The sequence below is a fragment of the Montipora capricornis genome, chromosome 13 (assembly GCF_036669925.1).
Source record: "Montipora capricornis isolate CH-2021 chromosome 13, ASM3666992v2, whole genome shotgun sequence".
Classification (NCBI taxonomy): domain Eukaryota; kingdom Metazoa; phylum Cnidaria; class Anthozoa; order Scleractinia; family Acroporidae; genus Montipora; species Montipora capricornis.
The window spans coordinates 5630542-5657684 of record NC_090895.1 but is presented as its reverse complement, the minus strand read 5'-3'; the positions used below and the strand labels follow the sequence as shown (position 1 = coordinate 5657684).

General features: G+C 37.8%; 1 protein-coding gene across 1 annotated transcript in view; it reads right to left on the bottom strand.

The window, feature by feature from the left end:
- The window catches only part of LOC138029718 (hemicentin-1-like), a 113312-nt gene that overhangs the window by 69486 nt on the left and 16683 nt on the right, over positions 1-27143 (bottom strand). The window contains exons 2-3 of the mRNA XM_068877473.1: positions 15995-16339; positions 3562-3813 (exon numbers count right to left, since the gene is read on the bottom strand). Of these exons, the coding sequence (XP_068733574.1) occupies positions 3562-3813; positions 15995-16339 (597 nt within the window). The remainder of the gene's footprint in view (positions 1-3561; positions 3814-15994; positions 16340-27143) is intronic.

Below are 27143 nucleotides of genomic sequence, written 5' to 3'. Positions count from 1 at the left end.
TCCATTTTCAATCATAATAAATTATTATTACCTAGGTGAATGCTTCAATGTCACCATAATTCAGGAAGAATCATGTTGTACATGTACTGTACGTACATCATCACCATCATATTACATGTAATTTTAGTGAAAACTCGATCAGTACTACATGTATAGTCAGTAATGAGACAAGAGTGTATACATTAGCAGGGCTCAAATTTAAAGAAAAATGCAGTGCAATTTTGTGACAAGATAGGAAAATTTAGTCGCAATTTAGCAAAGTTTAGTCCCAAAATCGTTGTGCTGCATTGTGTTGTCAGCGGTTTAGCAAAAGAAAATGTGAGCCCATAATACTTGTGTGTCATGCAACTGCTTAAAATGGCAAACACTTGAAAGAATGGAGATTTTGCTCGTAAACATCACAGCTAAATGAAGCCACAATAATTGTGCTATCTTCAGATTGAAAGAACATTCACAGCGAGAAACAACGTAATTTTGTCATTTCGTTATTTATTTTAGCAAAAGAAGCAGCAAAGTGGCAACTGCTCACCCTTTTGTTTCGAAAGAGCGAAGTTGAACATAGATGAATTGCGAAATTCAAAGCAAATAACTTAAACATTAAAAGAATTTGTTCACAACACCCACACTTCATCTTATCAGCAATGTACATTTAAAAAATTTATATAATTACAAGGATCAGTTGCAATCATCAACTGTTGGGCAGCTCCAACAGAGTGCTCCATAGAGGTCTGGTTCCTCATCTTTATTGAAGGAATGTTTTCTTTGTTGAAAATAGAAAAGGCCTATGGTGAACAATTCAAATGATGAAGTTATTTGTTCTGAGTTTTAGAATGTTGGTCAGCAACATAAATAAAATTATTTAAATTTAATATCTTTGCCACAGCAGCATACCGGTAATAATGTAGAAGAAAGTTTAAACTTGCCATTAGTTTAAGTCTCTACCTATAGTGGTAGGTGCAGGCAGTCCCTCAAATGTGACCATCCATGTGATTTGACGCTAATTTAAGGTGATAGCACGCTCACGACACACTTCCACTTGAAAACGAAAAATTTATTTCAGCACGCTTTAACAAAGAATCTTTTAATTAAGAATGTCTTGCACACATTGAAGCATTTTTAAATTCTCAAACAAAAATTGTGTGCAAAACACACATGAAGTGCTTAAAGGCAGATGACAAAGAGGATAAAAATTTGAAAACCTTACCCATGCCTTACAGTCCAACATGACTCGTAAATTGTGTCTTTAAGATAATCACAACAGGGTATGATCCATTTTTACAACTCGCCAGCAGCAACAGTTTCATAGTTTTGTTATTTCTAGCTGCCTTGGTTCAGTAAACTTTTCGCAGTTTTGTTTTGTTCGCCAGCGTTGGCGTGTGCTATTAAAACAAAACATTTCCTTGCAGCAAAATCAGATTAATGATTTTGGTAGCATTGTACCATTTGAATCAGGGAATTATGTCCAGTTGAACCGAAGATATCATTTGCCCAAACTTTCCCTTGCAGAAAAAAACAAATACACTGTAAATGTGATTGGCATATCATAGAAAGTTTGTAAAAATCTTCCTTTGAACAAATTAGATAATTTCACCGTTTGAATCCACAAATTATGTCCCAAAAACGGAAGATATGATTTCTTCAGTGTTTGTGCCATGACGTGGTATTTTCAATCATCGTAGTTACTAAAACAAGGAATGACCTACAATGACCTAAAATGATCTACAATGAGCTACAATGACTTACATTTACGACCTACTACAATTACCTACAATGAGGTACATTATTAGCTAAAATTAGCTAATGACCTGTAATGAGCTAAAACAAAAGACAATTTGCAGCTCTGAGGGTACTGCAGCATGTTTGCAGTACAATGTACAAAGGTTAAAAACATTCCACTCTGCGCTTTGAACCAATCATTAGCCCTCGTTGCTGTGCAAGTTGAAATTTTTAATTGTGCACTCTGAACCAAACAAAACATTGTGGGAAGATTAACTTACATGTATTTATAATCTTCTCTTCATTTTTCCTGCTCTATTAAGTAAGATTTTACCGTTGCCAAGCAAAGGCTTGATATTTGTACATTTTTCAATTTAGCTTTTAACAAAACAAAGGAAAACCATCCAAGGAAAACCACCCAAGGGTCTTTTTGCAGTTTATTTGTGCCTTCAAGCCACATGTGTAACTGCTGCCATCATTTGGGCTGTCATGCAATGGGCTAAAAGTGTTGCATGACAACGCACAAAGGATGTTTTCCGCTCACCAAACTCTTCACTCTGATCTTCTTTTGCCTTTCTCTTTGATTGTAAGTCATTTAAGCAGGCCATTATAGCTCATTGTAGGTCATTGTAGATCACCGTAGGGCATTGTAGATCAATTACAGCCGCCATTAGTTCACTGTAGGTCGACGTAGGTCAATGTTAAAAGGTCATTGTAGGTCATTGTCGATCATTGTAGGTCACTGTAGATCATTGTAGGTCATTCCTTGTTTAAGTAACTATGTTATAATCATTTCAAAATGGCCTCTTGCTGACGCATGCAAAAAAACCCATTATTTCCTTGCAGAAAAATCAAATAAGTGTGATGAGCATTAAGTATAATAGAAAGTTTGTAAAAAATCTTTTCTTTGAACAGGGAGCATTTCGCCATTTCACCATTTGAATCAGCAAATTATGTCCTGGAAAAGTGTTTGCCGTTATGCAATATTGACAATCATTTCACGATGGCCTCTTGCCAACGCGTGCAAAAAATAAAGGAAAAGAGAGGATGGTTTGTATTTTTGCGAAACCATGTTAGTGAACATGTTTTTGCTTGAATTGTTTTGGTCTGGATTTTATAACAAGAAAGCAGTTAGTTTTTCCTATAATTTGATCTCTCAAGACACTTTGGTTGCATGCTGCCAAAGCATACTAAAAAGGCACGATTAGGCTGTATAGCATGGAAGATTTAGCACACTAAGCGTGACACTGGACACGCTGAGGAAACAAAGAATTTGGGGTGCTCTGTTTTTACAACAAAGCCAAGTGTGTTCTCTTTTGTATTCCAAATTAATATGTGCATATTTGTAATAGAAAACACACTTAGAGTGCTGTGTTAGCGTGTTGTGAGCGTGCTATCACCTTTTGGCTTTAGCATCAAAGTCACGTGTAGGGTCACAAACTGAATTTGCCTTATTATAAATCAAGTCACATTGTAATGAGAAACAATTGGTTCATTCCAAGAGTGTTAGACCTTACTTGTACAGGTGCAGTATGAACCTACATTTTTAATTACTTGTAACAGTTACTTCTTGTACTGGCTCTCTTGGAGGTTTAGAGGTACTTCTGAATTCTGTGCATTTCTCACAACTCCTGACCAGTTAATTAAAGATAAACATCTCTCAGTATAAAGAAGCATCCTCAATCAAAGCTTTTATCAGAATCAAATCATCCTCAGCTTCTAGTAGCAGCTAAATCCTTTTTGTATCCAGTGATATCATTACCATTATCACCATTGAGTTATATTTTCTTCATTATCATGCAGTCAGAACTTAATCAGTATACAATGCATTATTTTTGTATTTACCATTAACAGTAACAGCTACTGTCCTCCTGTCAGTTCCCAACGTATTGTTTACCACACATGTGAAATTGAACATGCCTTCAGTTGTCATTGCTCGGTTCCAAACTCCAAATATGTTGCTATCATTCATGATGCCATTCACATACAACAGGAAATGTATGCCAGGGTTACCATCAGCTGAGCAGTTGAAGCTGACAACATCATTCTGACAGACAGTAGTTGCATTTGCCACAAAATCAATAATCTCTGCTTTGTCTACAATGAAATTAAAACATTTTGCAATAGCTCAACTCAAAAAACCACAAGTACACGTACACTGTAATACGTACATTATTATTAATTTTATAGATACATATAATTTATTTATTATCTATATTGCTCAGAGATTAGTGCCCTCAGTTCATATTACTGTACTTCTTGACCATTTTTTCCCCAATTCCTATTAAAGCTCTACATGTATAGATTACAATAATTAATTTTACGCCGGTATTACCAAATCATTAGGTCTGAAAAAGATGACCAGTTAAAATTTAGATCTATGCTGAAAGTATCATCAAAGAATCTACATGACCTACACTGTATGTGTCACTTTTTAGGGTAGATCTGCACTGAAAACAGAAGTGCGAGTACAAGAGCATATTAAACACTGTACGTGCATGTATGATTGCTGTACTATACAGTATATTGCTAAACCACTGAAAAGAATGTTTAAATGTTGGGTGTTTCATAAGGCATCCCTGCGTAGTGGTACATGTTCAAAACTTAAACTCAGCCACCAAAGTGCACATTAACCTGGAAGTATGTGTAAGAAATGGTAATAAATATAGATTGAAGTTGTCAATGCAATGTCACAATCATGTAGTTATAAAGGGGTGTAACAGTCGATGGTACAGCGTAACTGTATCGTGTAATAATTAAATATTAATATCACAACCTGTACATGTGTATGATCTTAATGTGCAAAAATGTCCATAGCAAGTACAGTATTCCTTATTTTTAGATGTAAGTTATTTGTTAAAAGCAAATTTCTTTCACAGATGAACAGGAACAACATGATTATGATAAAAACAGGGTCTCTGATATTACGTGATTGACCCCAAATTGCATCCTATGGCGTAATTCACTAATTTCTGCACAATGCCACATAATTCGCACTAAGAGCAAAATAGGAGACAATAAAAAAGCTAAAAATTCATAATAGTTTTTTTTTTTTTTTTTTTTTTCCTGTGAAACTCTTTAGTACTGTAGTAGTAGTAGTAAGACCGTTTATTAATAAATACACCTTGCAGCCAAGGTGTATTTATGTATGATACAATCAGGAAAAATAACGCGTAATGCACGAGGCTGAATGCGTTCTATTTCTTTTGAGAGATATAACGGTACAGCAGATTACAACGGAAGACCTGGCATGCATATTCAAGGATGGATCTTAAATAATGCTACAGTAGAAGGTCACTATGAGTAATTACCGTGCGCTTAAGTTGTCTTAAGAGATAAAGTCTCTTGGCAGCCTTAGTCGTGATTGAGTCGTTGTGCGCAGACCATTTCAGATTGCTGCTTATGACAACACCAAGATACTATTTCTAAATCAACACCTTCTATGGCGACCTGAGAGAAGCAAGGGGGAGTGCGATTGAAGCACGTGCAAATCTCCTTGCACTTGATTGGATTTAGTTCAGATGGTTTTCTTGGGACCAATCATGAATGAAATCAGCTGCTTGTTGTAGAGTGCTGTGCTTGGAGGGGGGAACAACTTCAGAGACCGTTGTGTCATTGGCGAATTTCCACATGTGGAACCCTTGCTAGAAATTCCATAGACCCAAACGGGTCCCCTGAGGCACTCCAGTAGGAACGTCCAACCAATCAGAAAACACTCCATTCACTTTCACCCTCTGGTGTCTGCCCCTTAGAAAGTCGATTATCCAGTTCACAACTGAAGGTTTCACGCCAAGACTTGATGGTCGATGAGGTCAAAAGCTTTTCTAAAGTCTAATAAGGCAGTCCTTACAGTTGAGCTGGTGCCATCCATAGCGTGTAGCCATTGATGGAACATAGAGATTAGGGCAAACGTGGTCCATGAACCAGGAATAAATCCAAATTGTGAGGGATCGATGACCGATAACATTACTGGTTTCAGGTCCATATCGATAACGAAACCTTCTGCAACCTTAGACAGGGTGAATATCAAAGAAATGGGTCTGAGGTCATTATTGACGTCATCGATCGTAGGAGCTTTGGGAAGGGACGGGATATCGGCAATCTTCCAAGCTCGGGGCACCTCACACTCAGAGAAGGAGGTGTTGAGAATTTCTGCAAATGGTGCTGCTAGAATATCAGCATATCCCTTTAACACCCAGTTTGGGAGATCGTCCGCCCACCGGCGCGTGCGCAGCTGATTTCGCGAAGTTTGCGCGCCACAGAGTGTTCAGTGACTGAAATGGGCTGATCATCGTCCATATCAACGCATACGCACTCAGTTAAGGGAGAGTAATCCTCCATAACACGAACGAATGCCTTGTTTACCTTCTTAGCTGTTTACCTTCTTCGCTGATGTGCAGGTCAGCTAAGAAGCTAAACAAATGCTTATCTAAGAACTGCATTGTACATAATTGAATGTACACACTGTCACTTAGTTTACATACTAGGAGAAACGGGTAGAACTGTTGGTTCCAGAATCAAGGAACACGTACGGATGGAAAAACAAACTATTTATCAGCATCTTGTTAAACATACCAATACGCCAATGCTAAAAGACATATCATGGGACATTGTATATAACATTCCACAACATCAGACACACAAGATCATTGAAGCGCTTGTAATCAGTAAGAGAAACAGCGAATCCATCATGAATGGTTGTATTGGAAGTGTCCTGACCATACACTAGCAGACTTAATGAACCTTATCAAGGACCGTTGTTCTTTACTTGTTATATATTCTGTCTTGTAAAATAACATATCAGTCACTGATGAAGCCCTAACCGGGAAAACGTTTGACGTGCGATTAAAATCAATTTGCCATAAGAAGTCTTCACAAGGTATTTCATATTATACGAGGCATGGCATCACGAGCCATCACGAGCCATGGCATCACCGTATTTTTCATATAATATATATATTCATATAATATATATATATTATATGAAAAATACGGTGATGCCATGGCTCGTATAATATTAAATAACTTGTGATGACTAATAAGGCATTAATTGATTATAATCGAACGTCAAACGTTTCGCCGGTTAGGGCGAATATATATACATATAATTATATATACACATATATATAATTGTTATAGAGAACGAGGACGGACAACTTCGAGCGAAAGAAAATATATACATACTGTACAGTAAAAATTCTTAAAATGATAAAAAATTTAATAAAAAGACGTTTCGGTCTGTGATCTTCATCAGTTGCAGTGCAAGTGAATAGTAAATTAGTATTTCCTTAAATAAGTTTACAGTATAAAAGATAACAAAACATTACAAAGATGATTACATAACAGGGCGTGATAACACATATTCGCAAAAAATTCGCTTAAATCATGTGGTGTTTTGTTGAAATGTACCGCTACCTCACAAGTCTTTTTCTTAGTGACCATAGCAGACTTATGGTTGCGAAATCTAACTCTAAAGTCAGTTGTTGTAGAACCAATGTTTGCAGGTGACATTTCTTGCACGAAGCCAAATAAATAATGTTATTGGAATCACAAGAAAGTTTTGATCGTATTTTGTAACTTTTACCTGCTTGAAAACTTAGAAAGGAATTTGATTCAACCAAGAAGTTGCAACAGAGATCGCATCTTTTTTTTTTTTTTCAAGAGAAATAGAAACCATACATGTTCATTTTGTAATGAGCGGTACAAACATGTTACGGAGCTTAGTAAGTACATGTGGAGCTTAAAAGATCAGAACATTGCATATGACATTAGATGGCGGAAAGTGAAACAAGCTAGGTCAACTAAGAGATGCAACTTGTGTCTGTGGGAGAAATTTTTCATATTACGCAGGCCAGAAATGTCAACTCTCAACAGGAGAAATGAGCTTGTATCGGGTTGTAGACATGCTAGGAAATTTCTCTTGAAAAATGTTTTCACTTAGTTAATGATGAAGAGCCCGTTTGACATGTCACGAAACAAACTTAGCGTTTATTGTGTATTGTTTTGTATTTTCAAATATCTTTGATTGTAACCGTTTTTTCTGGCAGTTGCCTGAAGATTGCTCCATGTGGAGCATGAAACTCAGAGTAGCAATTAAATGACCAAATAACCTCACTCTTGCATTACCAATTATATATATATACACATATATACATATATATAAGTAGAATGATAAAGATTGAGTATCCAATGATGGTGCCACTTGCGAGGAGGATCCAAAAGGATACAAGACGTTTTGACTCAGATAAGTTAATAAGGAGAATAAAAAAATGAGTCACTGACGCACTTCTCACAGGTCTGGTACTCGTCATGTTCTCGACACAATCTTCAGGCTACAATGATCTTAACTAATGCGCATTACTCGGTATTTATAGAATTCCCTAAAGTGGAAGCTCATTACTTCACATTGTGCTGTAGGAACTTATTTCTATGACGACATTTAGATACTAATTCAGTTTTTTGTTTAGCAGGAACTTTGGGTCAGCTCTAACAATGGCAACTTTTTCAGACAGGCAAAGGTCACACTTTCTGGTGCCGCACTTGTACGGTGATGCGAATGATGCAATGCTCCACTTGAGGATGAAATTTGTGTCGTTGTCCTTCAGTTTATATATTTGGAAAGTTCAGACTCACTGCAGTATCTCCTTGACCTAAAGGATCGGGTCTTGAATTCTCCTTCCGAGAAATATCGGGTCTTGAATTCTCCCTCCGAGGCTCCGTAGTAGACGCGCTCACCGTTATTAGCCTCTACTTCCGCTTTGTATACAATGCATTTGGTTAGGCATTATCCGTCCATAGGGCATTCACTTTTAACTCTGCAATTGCACATTCTTGATTGCTCGGTGGGGAAGGCGCTCAGGATGCCTGAATTGTGTTGTTTAATAATGTTTGCCATGTTGATAGTGCAACAATAACTTAATTTGATAGTGTTGGTGTTGAAAATTCCTTGGGAAGTGCTTCTTAACGAATCGTATGAAAAGCTTTCCGATGTTCGTTTGGACCTGTTGGTTGTATGGAGGGTTAAACCATAAGATTTTCCTTTTTCTGTTTCTGTTGCGGCGTGGGTGGGAATTGCCTTCATATTGAAGGGCGGCGTCGTACCCGTTGTTTCTCAATGCGGTCTCGTAGGTACTTTTGGCCTTTTCAAATTTCTCCTGAATGCAAGACAGGTCGGAGATCCTTCTGTTGATCATTCTTGGTAACTGTTTTAAGATCGTGGGGGGTGGTTGGAACTTGTGTTGATGTATAATGGCTTGTCGTTGGGTTTCCTGTAGGTTCCTTTTTTGATCCAGGTGTTGTTTTGGTCAAAGAGGAGGGATTTTCTTGAATCCTTGATGATCGCTATGACGTCGTCAGTGACGGCTGTCTTGCTTTTAGCAAAGGCAATTGCTTTGTCGGCAATGTCGAATTTTATGAAGCCTGAGTTGCCTTTGTTAGGGATTCCTTTAAACCAATTTATCACGGTTGATGTGTTTTTCCATTGATTTACTTTGGTCACGGAAGCTATTGCTTCGTCGATGGTGTCCAGGTAGGTTTTTGAGACCCTTCCCATCTCGGATTTAGACGGATTTATCAGTCGGCATGGAGTTTTAGCTTTAAAGTTTTCCTTGTGGTCCTTTAATGTAATGAAAGCGGGACGGTTGGCATAGCATTCCATCTTCTTGTCGAGGTTCAATGGCTCTGCAAGGGTTCTAGCTTCTCGGTCGATGTTCTGCTTAATCGTCGGGTCTGATTTTTGATAGGACTTTGTGATATTGTCGTGGAGCAGTTTGGCATATTGGTCTCTAGGCATCTCATACATGTAATTGCTCGGTGGGGAAGGCGCTCAGGATGCCTGAATTGTGTTGTTTAATAATGTTTGCCATGTTGATAGTGCAACAATAGCTTAATTTGATAGTGTTGGTGTTGAAAATTTTATGGAGCTTGTGGTCCCTTGGGAAGTGCTTCTTAACGAATCGTATGAAAAGCTTTCCGATGTTCGTTTGGACCTGTTGGTTGTATGGAGGGTTAAACCATAAGATTTTCCTTTTTCTGTTTCTGTTGCGGCGTGGGTGGGATTTGCCTTCATATTGAAGGGCGGCGTCGTACCCGTTGTATCTCAATGCGGTCTCGTAGGTACTTTTGGCCTTTTCAAATTCCTCTCGAGTGCAAGACAGGTCGGAGATCCTTCTGTTGATCATTTTTGGTAGCTGTTTTAAGATCGTAGGGGGATGGTTGGAACTTGCGTTAATGTATAATGGCTTGTCGTTGGGTTTCCTGTAGGGGTAGTATTTCCCTCTTGACAGGTCAAGCGTTACATCCAAGAAGTCCGTCACGGACAAGTTAGTTTCTATGGTGATGGAGAGCTCTTCATCCTTAAATAAAGCTATTATCTTCTTTCTCAGGTGATCGAGCAGTGGTCCGTTGGCGTTCTCGATTACGGCAAGTCCATCGTCCCTGTATAAGCCAACAGAGTCTTTCCTGATGATTGTTGACAATTTGTCCAAAAGATAGAGCCCGACGAGCTCGCAAATCTCTGCACCATCGTGGCTCCCCATGGCGACGTGAAACATCGGATTGGTTCCTTTTTTGATCCAGGTGTTGTTTTGGTCAAAGAGGAGGGATTTTCTTGAATGTTTGATGATCGCTATGACGTCGTCAGTGACGGCTGTCAGTGAAGGCAATTGCTTTGTCGGCAATGTCGAATTTTATGAAGCGTGAGTTGCCTTTGTTGGGGATTCCTTTAAACCAATTTATCACGGTTGATGTGTTTTTCCATTGATTTACTTTGGTCACGGAAGCTATTGCTTCGTTGATGGTGTCCAGGTAGGTTTTCGCGACCCTTCCCATCTCGGATTTAGACGGATTTATCAGTCGGCATGGAGTTTTAGCTTTAAAGTTTTCCTTGTGGTCCTTTAATGTAATGAAAGCGGGACGGTTGGCATAGCATTCCATCTTCTTGTCGAGGTTCAATGGCTCTGCAAGGGTTCTAGCTTCTCGGTCGATGTTCTGCTTAATCGTCGGGTCTGATTTTTGATAGGACTTTGTGATATTGTCGTGGAGCAGTTTGGCATATTGGTCTCTAGGCATCTCATACATGTTGGAGGTCTTGTCTGCAGAAACGAACATGTTTGGAGAGGACTGGATGTTTTTTAGGTCGCCTTTCAACACTTGCTGGAAGGTATTCAGGCCGTCCCGGAACTTAAAATTCCGGATCATTTCGTACATGTCGTTTTCGAAAGGGATGAGAGAATCACACTGCGGAGGAGCTAGGCTTGAAGCAAAACCGAAGTCGGCTGCATAGTCGTCCTTAGTACTTGGATGTTCGAAAAAGTACGCTTTCCATCTCAACCTTTTCAGGAAGCTCTCTACCTTGTCGGTTAGTGACTTCAGATAGCTTTGCTTCGAAGGTATGGGTATATTCTTTAGAGAGTAATTGACTTACTTGGCAATTTCCACTTTTTTGTTCTATTGTTATACTCATCTAACATTCTTCAGCAAAAAAAGTTCTTAACAGAAATTTCGAGGCTCGACCTAAACCCAATAGAGCTGCCGTGGCACGAGCTAAAGCATTTTCTCAGAGCAATAGTCAAACCCACCACGAAAGATGAGTTGGTTAGGGTTAGCACCTGGAAAGTGCCGCACTTACATTGGCCACTTTAAGAAGGTTGTGCCGCTGGTCGTGAAACGGGAAGGTCGTGCCTCTGGTCACTAAAAACAGCTCTTTTAAGAGCTATATGTAACAATTTCCTGTAGGCTTAACCGGAGTGTTTAACATTGCATTCAAACAGGTCCCAACGGCTCCTTTAGGAGCCACAAATTAACAAAAGCAAAGACCAACAGTATACTGTTTCTTTGGCATGATTGCCGTACTACACATGCATACATAAAGTAAACTTTAAAAGCTTTTGATTGGGACATCCGAATCTGGATCTTCGGATTTTCTATCGAACACAAAATCTAAAAACGGATTTTGTCGCGGATTTCACTAATTCACAGTTTTTGCACAGAATGCAACAGAGACGCCAAAGTTTGAAGCAGTGTATGTGACGATTAACTAAGTGACTCATATCTTGTTTATCTTGCTGTAGGAATCGTAGTTTTTAGACCACACAAAAGAAAGAATTATCAGATGTGCAAACACTGACGTATGACAGTATGCAAATTTCAGCCGTGAAACAAACATTTAGATGTGCGTAAAAAATTTCAATTCCTTTTGACTGAAGGGCCTAAAGCGATGGGGTATTTTGTACACTTTAATACTTGTGGACTCAATATACTTTTGTTGTGTACAGTTTTCGGATAGGCAAAGCCTGTTAGGTTTTCCTGACTGTCCATCACATGTTGGGTAGTCTGAATTTTAATATGCCGACTTGAGACAAACGAAAACTAATGTTGATTCAAATGACAACTGTACTATATCTCTTCCCTTGCCAAACTGCTTACGATTCACATTTCCGTTTTCCTGAGAGCAAAGTTTACAGTCTATTTAATTATGGCGCACACCAGCAAGCTGTATGTTGGCTATTCAGTCAACAATGACTAGACGCTTTTATGTCTGCTAAAATGCATGTTTGTTATGCGTCTGGGGCTTTCACAAACAAATCCAGAAGGCCAATTAAGATCACGTGTGATCCTCCAGTTGATGTACCTACAGATTTTTTTAACTCACACGCGACGCGATTTCTGTAGCATGCAACGCGATTCCTGTAACTTACATTTGAGCGGTACTGTACATCTTTGATATTGGACATCAATGTTGTGGTCAATTGACACCTGTCAAAATAAAGTATCTGCTGACCAGTATCACATGACCATATTGCAGGCTCAAGTTGGACCTTATTGAAGTCAGATGTTCTTTTTGAAGTTCACCGCTGACCAGGGACTGGTTGTTGATTGAATCGCAGGCTCAACCCAGGTCAGACACTCACACCTGAGCATAAACAAGGCTTAATTTTTCGCGCTCTTTCTGGGGCTTGACACAGCTACACAGCCACACGGCCATGCTACGTCAACAAAAGATCTTGACAGCCGATGCTTTTTGTGTTCAGGTATGGTTTGGAAAATATTTTTTTCTTGCATTTTTCACTGGTTTCAATCCAGGTTTGACATAATATAGCTGTGGTCAGGACACACTGGTGGCTACGTATACGTTATTCAAGTCAAGGATTGGAGGGATATAAACTTAAAGCTGAGTGTTTGCTTGGCTTTAAAATGCAAGCAAACAACAGGTTTTTTTCACTCCGTTTGCCTAACTGTTTTTTCATGTGCCTTAACAGTGATAAGAAATTTTTTCCCTTACGTTAGAAACATGTAATCTCAATGAGTTCTTGTAAAAGTAAGGAGAAATATCACCAGCTTGTTTTCAGAAAATTGTTTAGAGCACATACAGGTAATTTTTTGGAGACCTTGTTTGAAGTTTGTCCTTTCTAGCCGATTCTCATTTCCATCAGTAGGGCTAACGCTCACATGGTTCATATGGGGTAGAAACTAATAGCACTTCACATTACACTCTATTTAGTTTAGTCTGTAGAATAAAACAAGGCCCGAAGGATGCTTATTCCTCATTTAAGTAAGTAAGCATTTGCTTACTTAAAATAATAGAAGTATACGTTTAAAAACTTTTATCATAGAATTTCAACAGACAGCAAGCGAACGGAAAAGGAAAGAAGCCATTTCAGAGTTGACTGTCAAAAGCCAGGGAATAGGAATCACACTAAAATTAGAAATCACCGATGTACTAATAAAGCTCGTGATGTGACAGATCGTCGTCGGTTCAAGGTCAAACAAGGAGTTTTATTGATGTACTTTATTCCACTTTATCTCTGAAAACGAGATCATTTACATTTTGATGTATATTTCATTGAAACATGCCAGCTTGGCTTACAACCAGGCCTTGTTCTATTCTACAGACTTAACTGAATAGAGTGTAATGTGAAGTGCAAAGTTTCTACCCCATATGAACCATGTGAGCATTAGCCCTACTGATGGAAATGGGCCCACACAAAGACAGAGAAAAACTTTGACCAGGGTGGCAATTGAGCCCACGACCTTCGGGTTAGACCACTGCTGCTCTACCGACTGAGCTACAAGGTCAGACGGGAGTACACGTAGGCCACGGGTACTGACGATCTTAAAGTCACGGCAATGAACATGTATGAGTACAAGGAAGGATTACGTTTTTGCAAACGTTGGCCGTGTAGCACTTATATTTGAACATACTTAACTGAATAGAGTGTAATGTGAAGTGCTAAGTTTCTAGTCCCCATATGAACCACGTGAGCGTTAGTTGTCGTGGGTCAGACAAGGTCAGATGGGAGCTAACGCTCACGTGGTTCATATGGGGTAGAAACTTAGCACTTCACATTACACTCTATTCAGTTAAGTGTGTTCAAATATAAGTGCTACATGCATGGCCAACGTTTGCAAAAACGTAATCCTTCCTTGTACTCGTACATGTTCATTGCCGTAACTTTAAGATCTTCAGTTCCCATGGCCTGCTCCTGTCTGACCTTGTAGCTCAGTCGGTAGAGCAGCGGTGATATCGATCTAACCCAAAGGTCGTGGGTTCAATTCGCACACTGGTCAGAGTTTTTCTTTGTCCTCGTGTGGGCCCATTTCTATCAGTAGGGCTAACACTCACATGGTTCATATGGGGTAGAAACTTAGCACTTCACATTACACTCCATTCAGTTAAGTCTGTTCAAATATAAGTGCTACATGGCCAACATTTGCAAAAGCGTAATCCTTCCTTGGTTTATTCTAGATGCATTACCATGGTAACAGGCTGCAGAGCACATTGCCTGTCAAAAATATAAACCTTCATGGTAGCACTTATCAGAGACCAAGTATAGAGTGACCTTATTCATAAATGGCGGTCACATTTATAATTCTTTTGTCCACGTGCAAATTACCCTACCAAGCCTCATTTTTGAGCATGAATTCTTTTCCTTTCATTGTATGGTATGGAGGGTTGTTTGGCTAATTTGCACTTCAACAAAAGAATATTATAAATTGACCGCCATTTATGAATAAGGTCTATAAGCTTCCAGGCAAAAACGGCATAAATATGGCAGAAATGGAAGCATATTAAGTGCCTAAAAAATGTGTTCAGTCACCTTAGTTAATACAGAGAGGGACTGCATCAGCATCGTATTTCAGGTGTCTTATTTATTATAAGTGACAATATTATAATAATATTATTATGCTTTAATTGTCGAAATAAATACAGGTAACCTTTCAAGTACTCTTTTAATAATTGAAAACATGCATCAGGTAAAAATGTTCAGTGAAAAAGCAGATTATATAGCCCTTGTGAAAATCCTGTTGAAGACCATATCCTCTGGACATGATGATTTGATCCTGTAGGTTCTTGAATGAACTATGACAAGATCCTTAACAGCGTCCTATTAATTTTACTTGAAGGATCCCGTTTACGATCCTAATGTTTGACAAGATCCTGGATAGGATTTTGTGTAGGATCACGCACATACAATCCTGTTGTCAGGATTAGGCTCCCAAATAATAGTACAAGTGTATCTTTAGGCTGCTTTACACTTACGACCCAAGCATAAGCACATTAAGCAGCACACGCAGGTGCATTAACTTGTTAATTAGTTTCTTTTGCTTAACATTATCAAAATGCTACAGTAACTGTGTCTGTGTACATAAATTGTACATGTATGTTGCTTGTGCTTATGCTTGCATAATTTGTACACGTACATGTAAATCAGCACTTACAATTCACAATTTGTGCCATTGAGACGTCAATAATCATTAGTCGAGTTTTGTGGCTCCTGTGCAAGAAATTAGGATTCTCCATAGAGACATGGATGAAAGCATGATACACTATGGTAAAAGCCAGCAAAGCCAAGACATCGAGATTTTGCATGCTTTGTCTCAAATTACTATAATTATCTTACTGTTCGCTTGCTTAACTCACTCTGCACCAAATAAATAGCTCTTCAAAAAGGGTGAGATAAAAAAGCTAATTAAGATGGGCACTGTACATGTACATGTATTTCCTGTCCATTTAAAATCGGAAGGTGCTTTAGTGGAACCAAAATGGGTTTTTTTGTACAAGGAGCAAAAAATTAATTGTTAATCTCTTTAGAATTCAACATGCCCTAAATCTTTGATTCTCTAAAAATAATAATGGAATTAGTTTTGATTCTTTTATTTCAATTTAAGTTTAGGCTTGTTAATTGATTTATTTGTAACAATACCAAGTTGATATTAATTCCAGTAGTTATGATCAAATAATGTACTACTTAAAACAGAATTTCAGTCAATTACTTACATTGCACAACAACTTCTACATCGTCTGAAAGAGAATCAGGACCAGTTGGAGCAACATTTATTCTATATGTCCCTTGGTCTGACCTCTGCACTGTACGAATAGTCAGCTCTGCTCGGCTGTTTGTTGCTTCTCCCCTGAATCGTCCTTGATACTTTGACTGAACAGATAAGTTACCAGGTCCAAGTGTCCTTCCAATCAACTCAGAACCACTGCTACTTACATTGAAAAACTGTGCGAAGCCAACTGTACCATCCAGAGTATAGGTCCACGCAAGAGTAAAATTCTGCCCTTCCACCGCCGGTGATGGTGTTAAAGGCTTTGCGTTAAATTGTGTAGTTGCAGTTTCTGGTGAAAGATTTGAAAGGAACGTTCAACAGATTAAAGCTTTTTCTTTTCAATATCAGCTATGGAAACAGGGTTGAACTTCACAAAATTACTGGCATCCAGAATCCCTTTTTGTTTCAAGACTCTCCAACTTACATAATTTAACAGGAAAACCAGTACTGTACATGTACATGTATTTTGCTTTCAGTCAGAAGTGTGTTAGATCCCAAAATGAAGCTACAAAATAAATCAACCCCCCACACTTCATTTTTCAAAGGGTGTGGGGGTTACCATCCTTTGTCGAAGATGAGATTTGAGAAAAAAATGGAATGAGCCACTGTTCACCCTGGTATCAAATATTATGAAAACCTTTGGGTTTCTACGGGAGTTAACCAACAGTTACTACTTACATTATGCTTCAACTCTGAGCCTGGGCTTACTTGTTCCAAGCTATAATTCCATGACAACCTGTACTTATAGGTTTGAGAGCTAGATTCTTCACACTCCCTAATATTTCCATATGAATGATATCTGTTGTGAGATGTACTTCATTCTTGAAATTATTTACCACAAAAAAAAACCCAAAACAAACAGAAATAATCTAAAATCGCTCCTGTTTTAGTGGGAGCAAGAGACTACCGTAACAGCTAGCCTACACTTTGTTCGAAGGAATTTTAGCTGATTTTCTTGTAATTAAAGTTCACAGTATTTCAGTGATTTTTTATGTTATAATATCTTAGTCAATATCCAGTTGAATTCCGTAGTACAAAGTCTAAAGTCCAAATTCCGTGACCCAACCATATGGATAAGTGCGATCATAGAATAGTTGTTCATAATTAAACCTGATGTTAGGGCTTTGACTCCAATCTAAACCAGTAAACAGATGTTTTACAAGTTTCTACAATGGTATTCAAAAATTGTTAAATTATACATTTAACAACACCGGGAGAATTGTCAAATTACAGTACCGTGCAAAAGTAAGTTGACAGTCTCTACTCGATCCTCGCGAGAATCGAGAATCAAGTGGGCTCAGGATCAAAACTCAATTCACTGGAAATCAAACTCGATCCTCGACACTCGATTCTCGCAAAATCACTGACGCGAAACATTGTCAATTATTCATACTCAATTCAACTTTCGCAAGAGCATTACTTCTCGATTAAATAAAACAAGAATTGTTATATAGCTGAATTTTTTCTTCCAACAGCATGCGCTCTCATTGGTTACTTTGAGGTGACATGACATCTAACAATAAAACTGTTTCCTGCCAAAAGTCTCTGAGCGGGCAACAGTGCAAAATCTGTGACGTCAGAGGGTAACAGTACAACAGTGCACTGTTACCCGCAAATGTTGACTGACGACCGCCATTGCTGTTGCCCTTGCACGTTTTTCTTTTTGTCCTATATAACAAAATTAATTAATTAATGACGGAAACAAAATGAACTGTTTCCCTCGGGACCAGTCATTAAGTGTTTATTGTTTAATAAGAAAACGAGATAGCAGCTACCGGTATTGGTCCTGTGAGTCCTCTCTTCAAAACAACAATCTTATGTCGTGGATTAAAATATAAAAGCAAAACAGTGAGCTTAATTTACTGCATGATGGATTTTATCGTGAATCGACGCGCCCAACCAAGTAATGCAACAATTCATGTGTTTTTACATCTCTTCTTAAAGGCAATGATCTGAAGAAAAATTATATTGATCGTCGAATCTCGGTGCTAGACTTGTTCACTGGTATCAGGTTTCATTCTTTGAAAACAGCAAGCGTTGCGAGCGAACCGAGAACAACATCATTGCAGGACAAAGTATACATGTAGCAAAAGCTGTTCCATCCAACTTTTGATAAATCGAGTTGGGAATTCGTATGAGAGAAAAATGTTGTCTTTTTCTCTTCTCCTGCCTTTTATGTAAATAATATTTCCCCAATTAACCTGATCCCAGTGACTGTTGATTTTTCTTGTATGGGAATAAACCAACAAGGCCGGCAAATGAAACTCGGGTTCTCAAGCAAGTCATTACGGAATAGTTTTACATTCAAAGAAACAGTTTTTGTAAATCTGAAATTAACATTTGTTTCCAGAAAGGTCTGCTACTGATATGAAGTGTTACTGATGACATGTATCCAGTAAGGTATACAAACTGCCTACAGAGTAAAATTGAAATGCCACTCCAGTGTATAGTGTCTAAGACTGTTTACAGTCCGTGTGATTATTGAGTATGCTTCAATCATACGGACAAAGAATAATTATCTCCTCCGCAATCGTACAGAATACATGTACATGTAGTTTCAAAGACTTTCCTCTCTCGAAATACAATGGAAGTAATTTTCAATAACAAGCTACGTACATTGTAGGTTACAGCTAAATTGTCAGGCAGGTCGCGCTCTCCATTAGAGTCGAAACCTACGAGTAAACTTGAAATACCACGCTGGTCGGATAGTGTCGAAGACTGTTTACAGTCCGTGTGATTGTTAAGTAATAATATGCTTCCATCATATGGCAGAAGAATAATTATCGATTTATCTCCTCCACAATCGCACAGAATAGTGTCGTTCGTTGTGATTTTTTCCCAGTTTCAGCAACTGGATTCAGAAGAGGGCTAAACTCGCTCGGTTTTCACTCCCAAACAACATTCTCCAAGAAACTTTGGCAGGCTTTTCTTTTATTCGTATTCCCAGTTGTGTTTGTGCTATTACTGTAGTCTATCGAGTAATCAGTCAAGCGATCAGCTCATTAAATTTTAAATTCTTGATTCCTTCGACTCGATTCTGAACTTGATTTTCAACGAGAATCAAGGATAGAGGATCGAGAGAGACTGTCAACTTACTTTTACACCGTACTGTATGTAATTAACCCAGTACATGTACATGTAAGAAGTGTTTGATACCGAGACATACAATAATCATATTCCGGTATTGCTTTGTGTGCAACACAAACACAAAACTTGTTTCCGGTCAAATCTGTCACGTAGTCTTCTCTCCGGTAGAAATCTTCTTAAGCTAGATCTTACTAACTATAGATTCTTAATAAGTTTCCTAATACATGTAAGATCTGATACTATGTTTCTTAATTAAGAATCTTACAGCTTGTAAGATTCTTAACAAGATCTTACAAGATTCTTACAAGATCTTGTACGATTCTTAACAAGATTCTTACAAGATCTTACAAGAATCTTGTAAGAATCTTTTTTGAAATGTTACAAGATATCGATCTTGTAAGATATTGTGTGGCTAAGATCTTCCAAGAATCTTGTTCCTGGATCTTACAAGATCCTTCAGGAATCTTGAGCAATATTATATTACGATTACCAACGATAATTAAACTTATAAATTTTGGGGGCTATCTGCAGGTACAGGAAAGCACTGTATTTTTTGGTCACTTGGGATTAATTATAGTCTTTATTGTTTTGTTTTACGTAATCTGTGCTCCAGTAACTGAAAAAAGAAGCAAATCTTGCAGGCTTCTTGTTAGTAAATTCACACAACATCTAGCAATATTTTTACAAATTCAACAATGATGCTGTCTTGTGGTGTCATTATCTACAAATTACAGTCAACTCCCATTAACGTCAACCCTTGTTCATTAAATATAATCACTTTTGTTTCCCTTGAGGTCATTATCTGTTGTCATTGCCCATCTCTCCACAAATTATTATCCCCTTTAATGCTACCTTACAAAGTGATGCTGCACAATATGTTATTCTTTTGTGTATTTTATTGAAAAGCATACAGCAAAACTGAGTACATGAACTTTTCTGAGAACAATTAATGTTTCAGTTAACATGGCATCTGACAAGATGCACCCACACGACATTTTGGGTATGTTTTTGGTTTTTTCTGAGGTATGTCTGAGGTACGTTATTCTGTGTGGGTCTGGTATGTTAAAAACAACACCAAAAAAGTACTTACCGGTACTTTAATTTCAAAACGGCATTACATACCAAAAACATATCTTTGTGACATACTATAAAAGTAGGTAATTATAAGTTGTTAAGAGAGAAATGACATACTGAAAACATAACCTTACAGACATACCAAAAAGGTAGCTACAATATATCTTAAAGCAAATTAAATGATATACCAAACACATATGGCTTTAGGACATACCAAAAAAGTGGCTTGAAAGCTGTGGGAGAAATGACATTCCAAAAACAAATTTTCTGCGATATCAGAAAAGTAGCTCAAATCTTATGGAGAAACGACATATCAAAAACATATCTTTTGAAAATATATCAGAAAAGTAGCTCCAATCTTAAAGAGACAATATGACATACCAAAATGGTAGTTCAAAATCGATCTTTAATAATTAGGACAAAATTATAATGACACACCAAAAGCATATCTTCGGAGATATATATGAAAAGTAGCTCAAATCTTTAAGTTAGAGACATGACGTAGTAGTAGTTCACAATCGATCTTTAATAATAATTTATTATTTAGGACAATGACATGACCAAAACCATAGCTTCAAGAGATACCAAAATTAAAGCAGTGGTCTATGTATTACCTATATAGAGAAATGACACACCAAAAACAACCTCCTGATCGATACATCATCAAAAAGGAATTACCGGTAACTCACTTATAATACCCAGCAAATTACAAATAAAACAGGCTGAAAATAGTTTAGAGGAATGGAAATTGTACCAAATGGACATCCAGATATAAAAAGTAATATTCTCAATATCATTAAATTGAAATAACATAAGAAAGCTTGAGTACGTACATGTACATGTACGATGGGCCAGTGAGACAACTATCAAAGTTTATTAGTGGTCTATAAGGATGTGACTTCGAATTTCATCTGGTGCCTTGAAAAAATGAGCTTAACTTCAAGATTTGGTCTTATTCAAAGCTTGAATGTTGATGTGATATTTGTGGAGTTAAAACTCAGACACTGTTCCAGTATTCTCACTTAGCTATTTCTTAGCTTAAGCAGTGTCCTTTAAAGGGTCCAACCTTTGAACATAAAATCACTCTGTACAGGGATAAATGAAATGAAAGCTTTTTTCTGGTGATTCTATAGATTGTGACAAATATCATCAACTGATTACCTTATTACGTTTGATGAGCTGATGATCGGCCTTATACAATACATACTTAATTGACCACTCCCCACTGAGGCTTTTCAGGGCCAATGAAACACAACGAAACGACAGAACAGAACAACAACAACAACTGTTAAGAATCCTAACTCGCTGGAGGCAATTAAACCAGTTGGCTATTTACAAGTGCGGCTCGGAAGTTGAACCAGGGACTACCAGGATCAAATTCAACGAGTGGTCAGAGCGGGTCTTAAATCCGGGATCTCCGGATCTCACGGCAAGCGCCCTAACCACTGGGCCACACTGCCTCCTCCTTATTTCAAAGGAACATGTCATGCATAACTCTTGAGAATTGCACAATCCAAGTCAGCACTTTATCCTGTCAACGAACACCGGTATCTTTCCACATTTGTCTGAGGATGAATTCGGTCGGAATCTTCTTCACTTTCCTTCAATGTATTGTGAATCTGACGATCGTAAAGCCGCGTGCAAATGCACTGGATTTGTCCACTGTACAAGCTCTCAACATGTTGAGCGCATTTGAACACCCTGTTGAGAGGTGTTGAGCGGTGCTCAGTCTTTTTGAGTCAAATTTGAAACTGGTCAAACTTTTTGCTCAACACAGCTCAACATTTCCTTTGTTTCGCGGTCATCCATGTGTGGCTCAACAAAGTCGAGGGCATTTGCACAACAACGCTCAACATGTTGAGGCCACGCACGCGCAGTGCCCAGCGTATCCATTGCGAGTTTAAACATATCAAACATTTTACAAGATGGCGTCGCAGGAGTTAGAAGTTTTACAGGAAAGTTCAAATGACAAAAATTGTAAAAGAGGAAAGACAAGAAAATGGACGGAGGAAGAAATGGATAAGCTTATTGATTTGTTGGAGAAAAATACATGCTTATGGGACGTAAGCTCTTATTTTACCACGTCGTTTTTTTTTTACTTTTTGTCCTCATCAATGAGTTCGCTTACTAGCTAGAAGTGCAGAGAAGCATTTTCGTGTTCTGGGGAGATGAATATACCTAAGATTCTCAGGCATGATTCAACATGAGCCTTTGTGAAATCTTTGGAATGTTCAACATGTTGAGTCGTTGCTGAGGCCATTTGAACACCCCGCTCAACAACACCTCAACATGTTGAGAGCTTGTACAGTGGACAAATCCAGCGCATTTGCACGCGGCTTAAGAACAGAACCTCGACTCCGCCATCTTGGATAACACGTGAGAGACCAGACTGGAGACTAGTGAGCCGTTTTCGTTTTGGTCAGCAGTCACCAGTGGAAGCTCAGATTTCGGCGGTTTTATTCAAACGTCGCGTTTGTATCAACGATCACAAATTCATGGTGATTTGTTAGTTTTACCCTTTAAACGCTTCTCCAAGGCAAGAACAACAACTCAAGTAAAGAGGTAAGCGTTAACTACAAGCGAATAACATTTGATTTCATGCATTATAATTTACCAATTTTTACTAGGTTATAGCATTTTAATAAGTATCCTTCCCCAAATGGTGAAGTGAAAGATTTGGTATACGATTGACAAATGATTTGTTCTCGAAAATGCTTTCAACGAATTTTCAATGCAGAATACAAACATTGCTTTTGTTATTCAAATGTGCCAACCACAGGAACAAAAGGGCTTTTGTTTCGACAGCCAATGATGCCTAGTAATGACAATAGGTGGCGTCAACAACCTCTTCCCAATTAGTGCCAAAGAAAACTATTGATGTTTCCAAGTAAAGGGAGCCAAATTTATGAGTCTACTCTTCACACACTTTAATTGTAATAGACTGAAATGATCACTGATTTAGAGGAATCAGGACTTGCATCATTGAAGTACACACATGCCCCTCTGTTATGGCTAAAAAAAGAAGTCATAACAGAGGGGAACGTAGCCGAAAGGAAAATTCTGTTTCTAATACAGAATTACTTATTACATACTTTACTGGGTAATTTGCCTGCTATTTTCCCTTATTTTTACACTTACAAATTGTATTTCCCTTTTATTTTTAGTGTATTAAACTCATATACTCTCCATTCGCATGCTATCCTTTGGCACGCGCGTATGTTGTCCTTTGGCACGTGCAGATGTTACTTATGTTTGAATTGTTATGGTTATTTACGGTTGAAGTCGTAGTGCACACTTTCGTATTTCAGTGCCAAGGTAGAAATTTTGTGAAAAGGTTTTTCTTCATTCACCCTGAAGACGACCGACAAGTCGGTCGAAATATGTATCTTGTCTTCATTTGTGTTTTATATATTGCTTCATGAAGAAAACATCTACACGTCTTGGATGCCACTTGCGAGCAGGATCCAAAGAAGGATACACGATGCCTTAACTTCACGTAGTAATAAATAGGTTGAATGAAAAATGGAATCAAAAGCAAACTTCTCACAGGTCCATGTTTAATGTAGGGAACAGACGTTTCGCCCTTCCGGCTTCTTCAGTGTTCATGATACAAGCTAAAAACTAAAAAATACTTGGCCAAGTATTTTTAGTTTTTAGCTTGTATCGTGAACACTGAAGAAGCCAGAAGGGCGAAACGTCTGTTCCCCATATTAAACATGGACCTGTGAGTAGTTTGCTTTTGACTCCATTTCTCATTCAACCTATACATGTATTATATATTTATAACATTAAATTTTTTTTAGATGCCATGAAAGAGTAAGAGACACTTCCTGAAGAAATTCTCTGATGGAACGTACATCAGGGAAAGGTACTTTACTGCAGAGAAAAATGCTAATAGCAGCCAATTCTGTATCTCCGACATTTTATGGTTTCATGTATTTTAGGATTACTCTGCGCAGACTTGTTATAGTTCTCTGGTTTACCCGAAATCTTTATAAGCCTTTTTTGTATTTAAATTCAAAAACAAGAACCCAATCCAAAGACTGTGATCTAAATTAAATGTTCAGGTACATGCAATAAGATATGTAACTATACTGTGAAATTTGTATTCTTTTTTTTGTCCATGAGCCATGATGGTAGGTTGACAATGGATTTTTTTTTTTGTAGTGTGCAGCACATTTCTGAGTTGCTGGAATATTATTTTACAGCAGCACGATACACTATAACCTTGTTTCGTGTGTTCCACGTGCGCTAATCTTGTATTTCTCAGTTATTTGAAGCTAATTCTTGATTTTTCTGACCTTGTTCAAGAAAGGTCCAGCTATAGTACATTGTAATGCTGGATAAAAATTTTAAGCGATAGACCATTTTTCCTGTAAATTAAAAAGTTCTATTTTTACTTCATCTTAGTCTGAAGATTACAAAGACAACTTATACAAGTTGACTTCAGGTTCATTTATACTTGTTGGTGACATAAATGTTTCACATGAAGAGGTATCTCACTTGTGATTGTCGTACTGTATAGTTTACAAGTTATTACAGGAGCCCTGAACATGAGAAATGTAGCAATTAATACATGAACTGTTCCTTGTTGGTACATGCATAAGGTAGTGTGCCGTATATGTATGTTAATTCTGGTATTTTTGGCATAATTTCAGCTATATGTTCTTGGTATGTTTTAGGTATGGTGAACAATATATCAAGACATTACTGTCAGCTTTGTTTTTGGGGTATTTTTAGGTACAGTACTTCCAAAGTGCATTGTTTTAGGTACTTTTGTGGTAGTATAAATTTGTTCCAAAAATGATGCTTAATGGTACATTTTCGGTATGTCAAAGCTAGCATAAGCATATCACTGACCTACCTCTGCCATACTAAATTACAGTATGTACTTGGCATGTCATATGTTTGTTTTTGGTTTGTGACTGACATGTTTTGGGTATGTCAAAAGTTGATATGTTCTTGGTCTAGGTTATTGGTGTGTTTAAGGTATGGTTGACATACCCAAAACATAATTTTAAGTATGTGGCTATTATAAGGTATGTTTTAGGTACTTCCAAAGTGGTATGCTTTGGTTACCTTTTTGGTATGTAAAATTTATTCCAAAAATGATACTTAATGGTATATACATGTAGATCTTTGGCATGACAGAGGTGGCATAAACATAGCAGTGACCTACCTCTTGCATACCAAACTAGACGCTTCCATGAAGCATACACTGGCTTGCCTGTGGTACGTGTTACAGAAAAACAGAAGGCACTGAATTGTGTGGTATTGAACTGCAGCATTCCAGTTAATTTTTTCAAGTCATTAACACTATTTGAGGGGTCACCCAGATGTCGTGCCAGCAGAGGCCCTTTTACTCACAAGTTCACACTTTCAATTCTTTTCTAATGTCCTGTCCCATTTTGAGGTCTTTTAGTTTTTTAAGCTTTGGTAATAAATTCAGTTTACAGATAACAAAACACACTCTTGAGTAAAATCGTTTCTTCTTTAAATAAATAGTCTGCAAAAAAACTACTTGCAAATTGCTCTGACGGACGTTTTCCTGCACGTCATGCATGTCTTGCAGTTGCAGTAAGCAAATGTTTATTGCACACACTAAGATGTTGTTTCCGCTTCATAATTCCTCGTATTTTCAGTCAAATCTCATGCCAAGTCAAAACATTTTTTGGGTTTACGTTTGCACCAAAAAGTACCGTAAAAGCCAGGAGTTAACAGTAAAAGACAAGGCAAAAGACAGATGAAGAAAAAAATAGCAGTTTTTATATACACCTCTGAATCAAATTCTCATCGAAAGATTAGTGACAATTGATTGTAAAAACATGAAAATTTCTGCAGTCTCTGACTTTTATGACTTAAGTAAAAGGTCGTGATGTTTTGTCAAAGGCACGAAATTGATCACGTGCTAGGCAACCATAAAGGTGCACATGACCTTGTGTCAACTGAATGAACTACGGGAAAGAATGTTCATCGTTTGTCGTTTTCAGAGTTAAACAACATACGGTACTTTTTAGCCAAGAAACGTCCGTTATTTCACTGAATATTTACTGGGTTGCCAAACCCAGCTGGAATCTGCATTGCATTTCGTCGTTTTTATTTTTTGCCGTGTCGGTTAAAGTCTCGCCTGTCACTCCCCTGCTTAGTGGTGTCTTTGTGCATAGAGTCTTCGGTGCATATTTTGTTAGGTTTGAGGGGGCTGGGGTAATTCGTAGATTTCTCTGGTGCACACGGGAGGACATTTAATTATTAACCTGGAATGGCGTTGAAAGTCATTGTAACGTGAATGGCATTTTGGTGCATCTTTAAACAAAATATGCCCTTTTGGAGCTCAAGAATGGAAGGTCAATTGGATAAACAACATAGGCGATGAAAAATAAATATCTGGAATCTTTAAGGCAACAAGTAATGGTCTTCGACAACAATTTCATTTTTCACCGTTGGATATCAAGTAACCTTTAACTTGGTATTTTATACAACACTGAAGTCAAATGGTAATTCTTTTATGGATTTAACACACACTGAAGGTATCGAACGCCTTGAGTGCATCACTGTGTTTACTGAAGTGGCATCTAAGTTGTCTGGCAAGTTACATTCATTTTATGACTCAACTCAGCAAAGGTAAAAAAAAATTGGAAATGTGACAGTGAAAAATTATGGTCAAGGTTCTTTCGAAAAGGGTTTGATGTGAGCTGTCAGAAATTTATTTAATTGAACTGATATGCTTTGTGACAGCGATTGTGTTTCATTTGCACGCACGCAACTGCAATAGGAAGGGTTTCTTGCCTCTTATAGCAAATATGTTGTTTGTTTCAATAAATGTTTCGCTGGAAAAGATTTCTGTGAAATTGCCAGCTTTTGTAAATTTATCATGTTGTGTAATTTTCGAGCTTAACAAATTTGCATGCTGTACATGTGTTGAAATGTGATAC